Source organism: Glycine soja, chromosome 3 (genome assembly GCF_004193775.1).
Source record: "Glycine soja cultivar W05 chromosome 3, ASM419377v2, whole genome shotgun sequence".
Taxonomy (NCBI): Eukaryota; Viridiplantae; Streptophyta; class Magnoliopsida; order Fabales; family Fabaceae; genus Glycine; species Glycine soja.
In genome coordinates this window covers 32,853,063-32,864,409 of record NC_041004.1, presented here as the reverse complement: position 1 = coordinate 32,864,409, position 11,347 = coordinate 32,853,063, and the positions used below count along the sequence as shown (strand labels likewise).

At 35.6% G+C, this 11,347-nt stretch overlaps 1 protein-coding gene across 1 annotated transcript; it reads left to right on the top strand.

The window, feature by feature from the left end:
• Positions 1-269: 269 nt before the first annotated feature.
• On the top strand, positions 270-7,406 carry LOC114406493 (tryptophan--tRNA ligase, cytoplasmic). The gene is made up of 11 exons (XM_028369202.1): positions 270-601; positions 685-804; positions 1,995-2,180; positions 2,551-2,668; positions 3,055-3,141; positions 3,498-3,590; positions 4,931-5,011; positions 5,646-5,717; positions 6,000-6,068; positions 6,158-6,268; positions 6,945-7,406. The coding sequence occupies exons 1-11, from the start codon at positions 375-377 to the stop codon at positions 6,993-6,995; spliced, it is 1,215 nt and encodes a 404-aa protein (XP_028225003.1). The 5' UTR covers positions 270-374; the 3' UTR covers positions 6,996-7,406.
• The last annotated feature ends 3,941 nt before the right edge of the window (positions 7,407-11,347 follow it).

The window sequence follows — 11,347 nt, the reverse complement described above, 5'->3', positions numbered from 1 at the left end:
TATTGCTCAAAATTGATCTTCAAATATAAAATATAATTTTCAAGAAGAGACTAAAATTGGACAAAATAAAAACTAATTTTCAAGAAGAGACTAAAATTGGACAAAATAAAAACTAATTTTCAACAAGAGACTAAAAATCAACAATTTTTTTTGCAGACTAAAAATTATTATTCAAAAAAAATTAAGAGACTACAAATTTAATTAACTCACATAAATAGTCATTAAAAAAAGACAGGTAATAAACAAAACAGGTTGAAAGGATAGTAAACAGAGGTTTTAAGATCGAAACCCTACTACGGCACCACACTTGCCACTCTCATTTCATCTCTCTCTGTTTCTGTTTACATTCAAGAGAGAGAAGAAGAAGAAGAGCAATGGCAGCAACAACAGAGAGCGAGAAGAAGAAGCAAGAAGAAGAAGAGGTACAAGAACAAGTGGTGAACCCATGGGAAGTTTCCGCCAAAGGCAAAATCGATTACGACAAACTCATTGACCGTTTCGGTTGCCAGAAGCTCGACGAAGCCCTAATTTCGCGTCTCGAGCGCATCACCTCTCGCACTCCCCACGTCTTTCTACGACGCGGCGTTTTCTTCGCCCACCGGTACCTCCATCCATTTCCTCCCTTCTCTCCTTCCCTTATTTTCTTAAACTATAATTTGATGATGTCGTTTCTTTGTGTCGCAGCGATTTCGCGGAGATTCTGGACGCGTATGAGAGGGGAGATAAGTTCTACTTGTACACCGGACGCGGACCTTCCTCTGAAGCCTTGCATTTGGGACACTTGATTCCCTTCATGTTCACTAAGTGAGTGAGTTCTTCGCGTTTTTCGATTTTAATTTGAAGAATTTTGAAATGGAATTTGACTTTTAATTTGTGAATCTAGTGTGTTGCTTTTGTAAACTATGAGTGGATTTTGAAGAGCGAGTTCGCATTTTGGTAGCCGAATTGATTAACAATAGCTAGTGACTTGTTTCTAGAGCTGAATTGTGTAGGTTTACTCTGTTTCAATTTTTTTAAAATAGAAATTTGAAGAAAAATTGTGAATCTAATGTGTTATTTTTGTATGGCTTAAATATATTTTTCATACCAGTAATATATTCCTGTAATATATTCCCTTTTCAGTTTATTACCTAAAAAATATATTTTTTATTTTATTACTTCAAACTTTTGCTTTTGGTACCTATCTCTGGTCTTGATCCTTTAAGTGATGACGTTACAAGCTAACAAAGTGTCACATCATCGGTTAAGTGAAAAAGGAAAAGGAGTATATTACAGGTATGAAGAAAAATAAAAATAAAATATTTTATAGGTAGAAACTGAAAAAGGAGTATATTACAAGCATGGAAAACATATTTAAGCCTTTTTTTAATTACAAGTAAGTTTTAAAGAGAGTTCAGAATTTTGTATTTTACTTGCGTTGCTTTGCTCTCAAGTCTCAACTAATTTCTGTTTGTTCAAATTGGTGAGACTAGTGGTGACTTGTTTCTACGATCGAGTGGATGACAATTTGTAAATCTACGTGCTTTTTTTTTCTCTCTCTTTCCAATTACAAGTGAGTTTAAAGAGGTGTTCAGAATTTGGTATGTTACATGTGTTGCTTTGCTCTCCAAAAGTTTCTGTTTCTTTGAATTGGCTGACACTAGTGATTTGTTTCTAGGACTGAGTTGTAAATATTTACTCCATTTCCTTTTTTAAATAGAAATTTGATAGAAATTCATAATTCTGGTATGTTATTTATCAAGTTACAAGTTTATTATTTAAAGAGTGTGTCATCTCAACTGTGTGGGCAATAGCTATTAGAATTTCCGTGTCAGAGTAGTTTGATTTTTGTACTGATGTAGTAATTTTCATAAATGATAGGTTAAGAGAGTTATACAGTGATAATTGATTGAAATTAGATGCTTTTGTTTTGGATCAAGCTTGAAAATGAAGGTGAGTTCTAAATTGTTGTGATTGCTGGGGATGTTTGTTGATGTGGTGGAAATGGTGTGTAGGTATTTGCAAGATGTGTTTAAGGTTCCTTTGGTTATACAGCTCACTGATGATGAGAAGTTCTTCTGGAAAAATCTTTCTATAGACGAGTGCCGAAGACTTGCAAGGGAGAATGCAAAGGACATCATTGCTTGTGGTTTTGACATTTCAAAGACATTCATCTTCTCTGATTTCAATTATGTTGGCGGGTGAGTTTTGAATGCAGGTTTGCCCTGATAATACATTTTCAATTATGCTTTCCTATTGTATGTGGAAATTTTGTTAAATCATAGGTTAGTTAAAGTTTTAGGAATTCTATAGAGAATGTGTATTAATACAATACTATAAATTGGGCATTCATAAAATTAGCTTAATCTCGGATGCTTTTCTCTATTCAGTAAAGAGTTCTCTGATTCATCCAGAATGTTGTACAGAATTCCTTTCCAAGATGATGCGCTTTCCCATAAAAATTTCAAGTTCAACAACCTTGAATGTTTTCAAGTCCAAGATTATACTCTTTTTTTTTTAATTTATAAAAAAACAAATCTTCTGTCTTCTGAGGATAATTTTCCTTTCCAGTTCCTTCTACAAGAACATGTGTGAGGTTGGGAAGCGTGTGACTTATAACCAGGCTGTCGGCATATTTGGTTTTGTTGGTGAAGATCATATTGGAAAAGTTAGTTTTCCACCTGTGCAGGTATGGTCCATTTCTTCCCTGCATATAGTGGTTCCTGCCTTTACTTTTTGGTTATTTTAGTTAGTTGGTTTCCTTAGTCACTATCTCTTCTTTGCCAATGGATAATGTTTCATGCAATAGCAGCACTATCGCACTGTCACCATTTGCATGTTTTGTTCACAATAGTTTGTAAAGTTTGTCCTTTACAAGTTATTTGATGATGGAACATTAACTTAATTTTTAAATTATTGTCAATGGATCCAAGTGTACAGAATGTGTGTATATATGTATGTGTGTGTTTAATGCATTGTATAAGTTGCTTTTTCTAGTCCTATTCATTTAACTATAATACATATTTTGAAATTTTTGCATGGTATTGATTGCATGTGCTTCACTTGTTTATGCAGGCAGTTCCATCATTTCCTAGTTCGTTTCCTCACCTATTTTCTGGAAAAGAGAATCTTCGTTGTTTAATTCCTTGTGCAATTGACCAGGTCCGTTGGTCTTCAATGCTTTTATATGCTAGTTGATATTATTTGAAGATTAACTTCAATGGCAATGGCTAGATCTGATTACTGTGTATATCTGTAAACTTCATCCTTTGCTTTTGGGATTTCATTTATGTCCAAACTCTCTTCATACGTAGATACGTAAAGAAAGAGAAATGCCATAAAAAGGATTTGGCATTACAGGTAATAAAAGCATCTGGCAATCACAAATGCATGTGAACATCATGTTCTATTTTTTTCTATGCAAGCATTCATTGTTATTCTTGGTATTGCATGTGATATAGGATCCATGTGCATTTAAAAAAAAATTAAGTAATAGTTTTTCTTTCTGATATATTCAGGATCCATATTTTAGAATGACACGTGATGTTGCTCCTAAAATGGGTTTCCACAAGCCAGCCTTGATTGAATCATTATTCTTCCCAGCATTACAGGTATTTTTATGTCGCAAAACCATGCTACTTTATCAAATTGATTAAAGAGAGCAACTAATATTTTACATGCTGCTAATCTAATTAAACTTTTAATTCCCTTTAGTTTAATTTATTTTCTTATATTATGAACCATCTTTAAGAGGGCGAGCCCTGGTGCAGCGGTAAAGTTGTGCCTTGGTGACTTGTTGGTCATGGGTTCGAATCCGGAAACAGCCTCTTTGCATATGCAAGGGTAAGGCTGCGTACAACATCCCTCCCCCATACCTTCGCATAGCGAAGAGCCTCTGGGCAATGGGGTACGAAGTTTTTTTATATTATGAACCATCTTTCACCAAAGCTTAAGCTGTTGGGTGCTGCACATAAATGGTTTTATATTATATCTTTTACATGCCCACTCGTGCAAGAGTCCTTTTGATAGGAACTGAGAGTTAGGGGCAGTTATGACAGTTGTGTAGAAAATAACTGCTTTAGAAATAAGTTCTGTTTTAAAAACTCATGTATTACAGTTATGTGTATACAGTAACTACTGGTAGTTAGTTATGTATTAGAATCTGTAGGATGGCAGTTTATTAGGAGTATATATCTGATTGTAGGTTGTGTAATTAGGCAGTGTGAAGTCATTCGTAGTTTGTGGACAAATAATACACTCTGTAGGGGACTTTTGTCTCTGGAACAGCAAGTGTATTGCTGTACTGTTGTGATTCCAGTGTTCTATATTATATTTTATCATGTTATCGATTGGTGGTGTTCCATCACCTTGGGAGATTGGGCTTGAAGCATGCGTAATGCACAGACCTAGCTACTGTATTAAAATTTAATTTTTTATTAGAAGAATGAGGGCAACACTCTGCCACTTGATCATAGAGGCTCATATAATGATAGAAATTAAAATGAAAAACTATTCTGAGAGAATTTTATTACTGAAAAATGAATGTGATGAATTAACTGATTAGCAATACAGATCAGGTATACATTTGTAGACTGATAATCAAGGACAGAAATAACATTGCAACTATGTAACTTCTTAACTACAGAACTACCTGAAGGCAGTTCTAACAGCCTAGCTGACTCAGGACAAGTTTGATACAACAGAATAAAGTAACTACCATAAGAGTAATACTGTCTTTAACAGTGCTGTTTGCAGTAAATGATTGGTTAATTTGTTGAGATCATCACTGAAAAGTACATAAAAGGGGTCATGATGATCTCTAGTCAACAGACATTCATGTATCTTGGTTTTGGAAACTGAAGTTACATATAGGTTTTGAAATTTTCTCTGAAAAAGGTCTAAATTCTTATGTAGATGTTATCTCACATCTTTATAATATAAATTCTTGCAGGGGGAAACAGGAAAAATGTCTGCCAGTGATCCCAATTCTGCAATATATGTGACCGATTCTGCAAAAGATATAAAGAACAAGGTTTGTTAATGAAACTACTCTATTCAAAGATTTTTGTATTATTATGTTGCTTACATTTAATTCTTATAGATTTTGTCCATTGTGACAAAAATTAGCAGTAGAATCTTCTTTTTGCTGAGGAATCTTGGGTGGCATGGTAAATCTACTGGTTGACACTAGTTTCCACGAAATGTGTATAAGCAAGATATTGAAAGGCTTTCTTTCTCATTTCCTTGAAATTATTCATTCCAACTTATTACCATATACTAGAGCTCCTTAAGTAAATATTGCTTTACGTTACTGGATATTTGGTTTGAGAATATTATTTTCTGTTTTTGCTTTTTTGCTTGCACAAATAATTATGAAGTGCCATCTTGTTTTCACTTTATTTTTTATTTTATTTTCAAAGATTTGTATGGGAAACAATGGAAATGTAGAAATTTTTGTAAACAGGAAACAATAAAAACAAGGTGTTCTTTTTTGTAATTGTTTGTTAAAATAAGAAATGAAAACAGAACATTTTCTAAATCCAGGTAGGTAATATTTTGCACCTGTCACAAAGCTGCATTTCTCTGTTTCTCTGAGCAACATCTGTCTTGCTTTTTCCTACCTCCACTTGGTTATTTTCACCAACTGTATGTGCGGCTCTCTGCAGGTAAACAAACATGCGTTTTCTGGTGGGCAAGATTCTATAGAGAAACATAGGCAATTAGGAGCAAATCTTGAGGTAATGAACTTCTTATTGCTTTATTTTGATGTATAGTACAGTTTACATGTTGCAGATGTGTGAACATGTAACATTCACTCAATGTTTTCCTCTCCTAAAACCTGAATTGATAGAATGAAGAAGGATTAAGCAGGCATTTATATACCCAATCAAATAAAAATGAAAGATTAATTTAAAGCCCTTCCATTTTTGTCCAATAATTGCTTTGTTTTTCTTTGGTGCTCTTTAGTCTTCACCTCCAGTTATAGCCCAAGAATGTTGACATTTTGTAACATGATTCAGGTAGATATACCAGTCAAATACCTTACTTTTTTCCTAGAAGATGATGATGAACTTGAACACATAAAGAAGGTCTGATTTCTATTTATTCCCCCAAATTATTGTTTTGATACAAATAGCATAATAAGGCTTTTTGTGTTGATTTCTTTTTTCTCTCATAGGAATATGGAGAAGGGCGCATGCTAACTGGTGAGGTAAAGCAGCGGCTAATTCAAGTTTTGACTGAACTAGTGGAGAGGCATCGCAGAGCTCGGGCTTCTGTGACTGAAGAGGTACACATTCAACACTAATAAATATTTGGCATAGATGACTATGCTGTAAGAGTGAAATAATAATACAGGGAAATTAAGTTGACATTTTTATTGTTAATTGCATCATCTAAAGTATTGCTAAAAGCAATGACTAACCTGGGTGAGAGGACAGTCTATCGAGTGGAATTAAGAAAAGCCCATATTGTTGAATATTGATAGAACAGCTGACATTGGTTTACTCTGACATGGGTTTTGTTGAATGAATATCTGCCTCCACCAATTTCGTAGTGTGCAGATTGAGCATATGCCATCAAGTTTTGAAAACTAATACATATATATATATATATATATATATATATATATATATATATACATATACAAGTATTTCACTTTGATTGTCTGAACTAGCAAAAGGACCAAACTCTGTTGTTTGGCTCTTTTATAATGGAAATGAGAGGGAGAAAAAAAAAATCTCACTCTACTTTTTTCTGTGCTCTTATTTTTCATTAAATCGAAGGGGAACAATTAGTGGAATTTGACAATCAAGGCTTTCTCAAAATAAACATTCTTTTGGTGGGTAGAAGAGAGTTTTCAACCTTGTTTTATGGGAGCAAGATGAGAATGCAGTTATATATGTTTATTGTCTCTATTATATGGTGCAAAACTTACATGTTCTCTTTCTCCATAATTCTTTCAGATGGTGGATGCATTTATGGCTATCAGACCACTTCCCCACATGTTTGACTGAAATTATCCTACCTTCGTCTGCCCAAATATTGCTCGGAGATCACTGGATAACTGGATTTATTTTGTTTCTCAACATGAAAATGGGTTTTCTATGCAACGGTATTGCTATATATGTGTACCTTTTTTTTGCCACCACCTGATAATTCAAATGCCAAGAAACTTAGTTCGGCTGAAGTAAGACCTTAGTTGAGTAAAAAAAATAGATCGGAAGAACATTGCCATCTTAGTGACTTTGCATTTTGATTTGGCTCGAGTTGCTTAGCGTATGAATGAAGTTCTATAAAATGCTATAATGGATTATGCTATTGTCAATTTCAATTTGAAATCAGAGCTCCACTGCAATTTTGTGACTGGCAATGTATTCGGAACTTCTTATAAAATCACTAGTAAGCAATAAGTTGATTTATCTCCTCTCATACTTGCAACCACATTGTCATGGTAATTTTTTTTATCAGCAAAATTAATATTATATTATAAATAATTCAGTACAAGTGGTACTGATGAGTGTGATCTTGAGCCAGATAAACAGAAATATGGTATCCTAATACAAGTTATATCTCAAGAATTAGGAGACCCTATATCTGACAGTATGCTTAGCTCAAAACTACCCAGTGTCTATATACTTATTCCTCCCTGATTTCAAAAACCATCCCTAATATTATTGGACCAGTGTTGAAAAGGTATGTCAAAACCCGTTTCCAGATTTTTTAGCCATGTCCAGCACAAGAAAATAGCACCCTCCATCAATCTACTAACACAGAAACTTTCATTTAAAAAGACAATCTTGTTTCTATGCTGCCAAATATTCCAAGTTAAGGAAATCTACCAAATATACCAGTGTTGTATCCTGACATCGGAAGACCTCCCAAAAGTATGTTGGAGGAATTGTTGTCTTGGAGTTTGTAGAAATGCATCCCTGATGTTTATCCAGGACATCGATTCCTACCAAAGCAGTAGAATTTCTCTGCCACTGAAAAATAGGTGTGCTATGTCTGCTTCCTTGTTTTTGCAGAATAGGCACATAGAATCAATACTTTTGATATTTCTCCTACGTAAGTTCATCTTTGTTGGCAATATGTTCCGGATTAATCTCCAAGCGAAGAAGGAGGTTTTGCTTGGGATCTTTAATTTTCACATTTCATTAAGAGCTCCATCTTGATCTAATACGCAACATGTATGCATTCCCCATTGTGTAGTTGCCATTTGAATCTCCCTTCCAAACCCACTTGTTCTGTTAGTCAGGATGTATTGTGATACCTTCTATGTCCTCCACGAACTTAGCAGTCATATGTATTTCTACATCAAAAAGTGGTCGCCTCCACTAAAATCTCCACTCCCAACCTGCATCTAATAAACTCCCCATCTGCTGGATAAACTGTTCTTGCTGATAAGAATTAATGTATAGCCTAGGGTACTTCAGCATGAATGGCACGCCATCTTCTCTCCTAACCATCCTTCCAAAATCTCACCCTTGCTCTGCACTCCACCTTCCATTTTATCCCTTTTTCAAACCAATTACCCTCCTCAGTAGAATGAGTAATGAATCTAATGTCCTGCCACCTTAAGGATTCACTTTTGACCCTTCTTTCCTCATCCAAGTTTCTTCATCCGCTATATTTTGAATCCAACAACCAAGCCCACAGGCATAATTAAATGTCCTCAAGTCCCTGAATCCCAACCACATTTTCTCCTTTGGTAGGCACATTGAATCCCACTTTACCCAAACAATCTTCTTCTACTCCAAGCCTCAACCCCACAAAAATCGTCACCGTAGTCTCATTAGCTTGTCCAATACTTTATTAGGTACCCTGAAAAAAGAAAAGAAGTAAATGAGAATGGAGTTTAGGACTGACTTTATGAGAGTCATCCTACCCCCCAAAGGAAATATTCATTTGTTTTCATTTTGATAGCTTTCACTCACATTTTTTGAAAATGGGATCTCAAACCTCACAACGCCTTAGGTTTGCCCCAATCGGGATACCCAAATAGGGAAAAGGTACAACTAATAGTCTACAGTTTAGATACCTTACGACATCCTTCATCCACTGATTTGACATCCCAACTGTCCCAAAACTACTCTTTGCAAAGTTAATTTTGAGTCTTGATACCAACTCGAAGCTCCGCAATATCACCTTAATTGCTTTCACATTTTCCATTGAGGCTTCCCTGAAGAAAATTGTATCATCTACATATTGTAGAATACCGATTTCTACATTATTTCTTCCAACTAAAAAGCCCTTAAACAACTTTTTCTCCATTGCTTCTCTCATCATGCCATTTAGACCCTCTACAATGATATTAAACAAAAGTGGAGCTAGCGAATCCCCTTGAGTCCTCTTTGTGGGGTGAACTCAGTCGTAGGGCTTCCATTAACCAATATTGAGATGGAAGTGAATTTGAGACAACCCTCAATCCAATTGATCCATTTAGAGTAAACACCCATCCTCCTCAGCATGTACAACAAGAAATCCCAACAGACCGAGTCTTAATACCTTTTCATAATCAACTTTGAACACCAGGCATGACTTGTTACACCTTTTTGCTTCCTCGACCACTTCATTAGCAATAAGAATGTTGTGTAACATATGTCTGCCCTCAATGAAGGCAAATCGTGTTTCATCTATGATTATTGGTAGCACCTTCTTCAACCTTCTTGCTCGTAACTTGGCCATAATTTTATACATGTAACCTATTAGTGAAATAGGTCTATACTCATTAAGATTTTGTGGGTCATGAACCTTAGGAATCAGTGCTAGGAATAAAGTATTGCTTCCCTTTAGAAAAACTTCGTTAACGATGAATTCGTCCAAGAAACAGAGCACAATAGGTTTGATAATCTCCCATAATTTCTTAATGAATTTGAAATTAAGCCCATCTGGCCCAGGGCTCTTGTCACTCCCGCATTCCTACACTGCAACCTTTACTTCTTTCTCATCAAAGTGCATCATCAATAAGTCACTGTGATGGTGATCAATGACCTGAAATCTAACCTCATCTAATTTGGGTCGCTCCCATTCAACCTCTTCAAATCTCTTCTTAAAGAACAAGCAAATTTCTTCTTTCACCTTGCCAGGATCATCAATCCAGCATCCATCAACAAACACTCCTTTCATGGTGTTGTATATGTGATTAAAATTCACCATCATATGGAAAAGATGTGAGTTACAATTCCCTTCTTTAATCCATCATGACCTTGCCTTCTGCCTTAATAACGATTCATGAGATTGAGCTGCCACCAATAGCTCCTCCTGCAACTATTTGGGTGCCATTAACTCTTGGTCAGACAACTTCCTTTCATCTCCTTCAATTTCCAGCTTGTTTAAATCCATCTTTATCCTTGTTAGCTTCTTCTGCATATCACCAAATTGATCTTTGTTCCACGCTTTCAGCCTCACCTTAATTTGTTTTATTTTTTCTTTTAGCACATATCCTCCCCAGTCCCTTATCGGGTTGGTTGTCTAGCACCATTGAACAACTCTCCTGAATGATTTATCTTGAAACCTGTAGTTTAGAACCTTGAAGGGTCTCAGGCCCCAATCAACCATTGCAGATTTCAGCAGAATTGGACAATGGTCTCAGAAATTTCGCTCTAGAATAAATTAGGTGTTGCCTTGCCATTTGTTAAACCATTCAGTAGATACAAGGACTCTATCTAGTCTACTCTTAGTTGTCCCATTCGGTTAGTACCAAGTGAATTTTCTTCCCACGCAAGGCACATCTTCAACCTCTATGTCTGTAATCCATTCATTGAATTCCTTTGCACTTCTCTCATCTAGCCCCCTATGACAATTACCTACTATCTCTGATGACCTTCTAATGTTATTAAAATCACCTAATTGCACCATAGTCCTCCAAAGTTTGAGTTTCTCAGCTGTTTGATGTGCTCCCACATATTTTTCTTCTGAGCCATATCACATGGTGAGTATATGTTAACTATAGTTACTTTTTGGCCATCAAGAACCCAGATGCCATCCAAATAAATGAAACCATGGCCATTGAGCTTCTTCTCCAATTTGAAAGTTTGTTCACTCCATAAACATATAGTATTTCCCCTGCTCTATTGCATGCTAGTTGTAATTCCCAACTGACCTTTGAATCACCCCATAGGGCTTGGCACACAACTTTATCTATCTGCTCCTTCTTAGTCTCTTGTAGGCACAACATATATATTCTTTTTTTTACCAGTTTTCTGATTGTTGCCTTCTTTACCCCCTTTCTCAGCCCCCTTATATTATATGAGATGATCTTCATAAAACACCCTCCCGATTTCACAACCTTTCAACCTCATTTGTGTCCCCTTCTTTCATAATAATCAATTTAGAGACTAGTGAGTCCTCCCATTTTGCACATGTT

Excerpts from the sequence above, each read along its gene's own strand:
- LOC114406493 (XM_028369202.1), top strand. The coding sequence starts at position 375 with ATGGCAGCAACAACAGAGAGCGAGAAGAAGAAGCAAGAAGAAGAAGAG. Across the intron at positions 805-1,994 it reads ATTCCCTTCATGTTCACTAA|GTATTTGCAAGATGTGTTTA; the intron begins GTGAGTGAGTTC and ends AATGGTGTGTAG. Across the intron at positions 3,142-3,497 it reads TTCCTTGTGCAATTGACCAG|GATCCATATTTTAGAATGAC; the intron begins GTCCGTTGGTCT and ends TGATATATTCAG.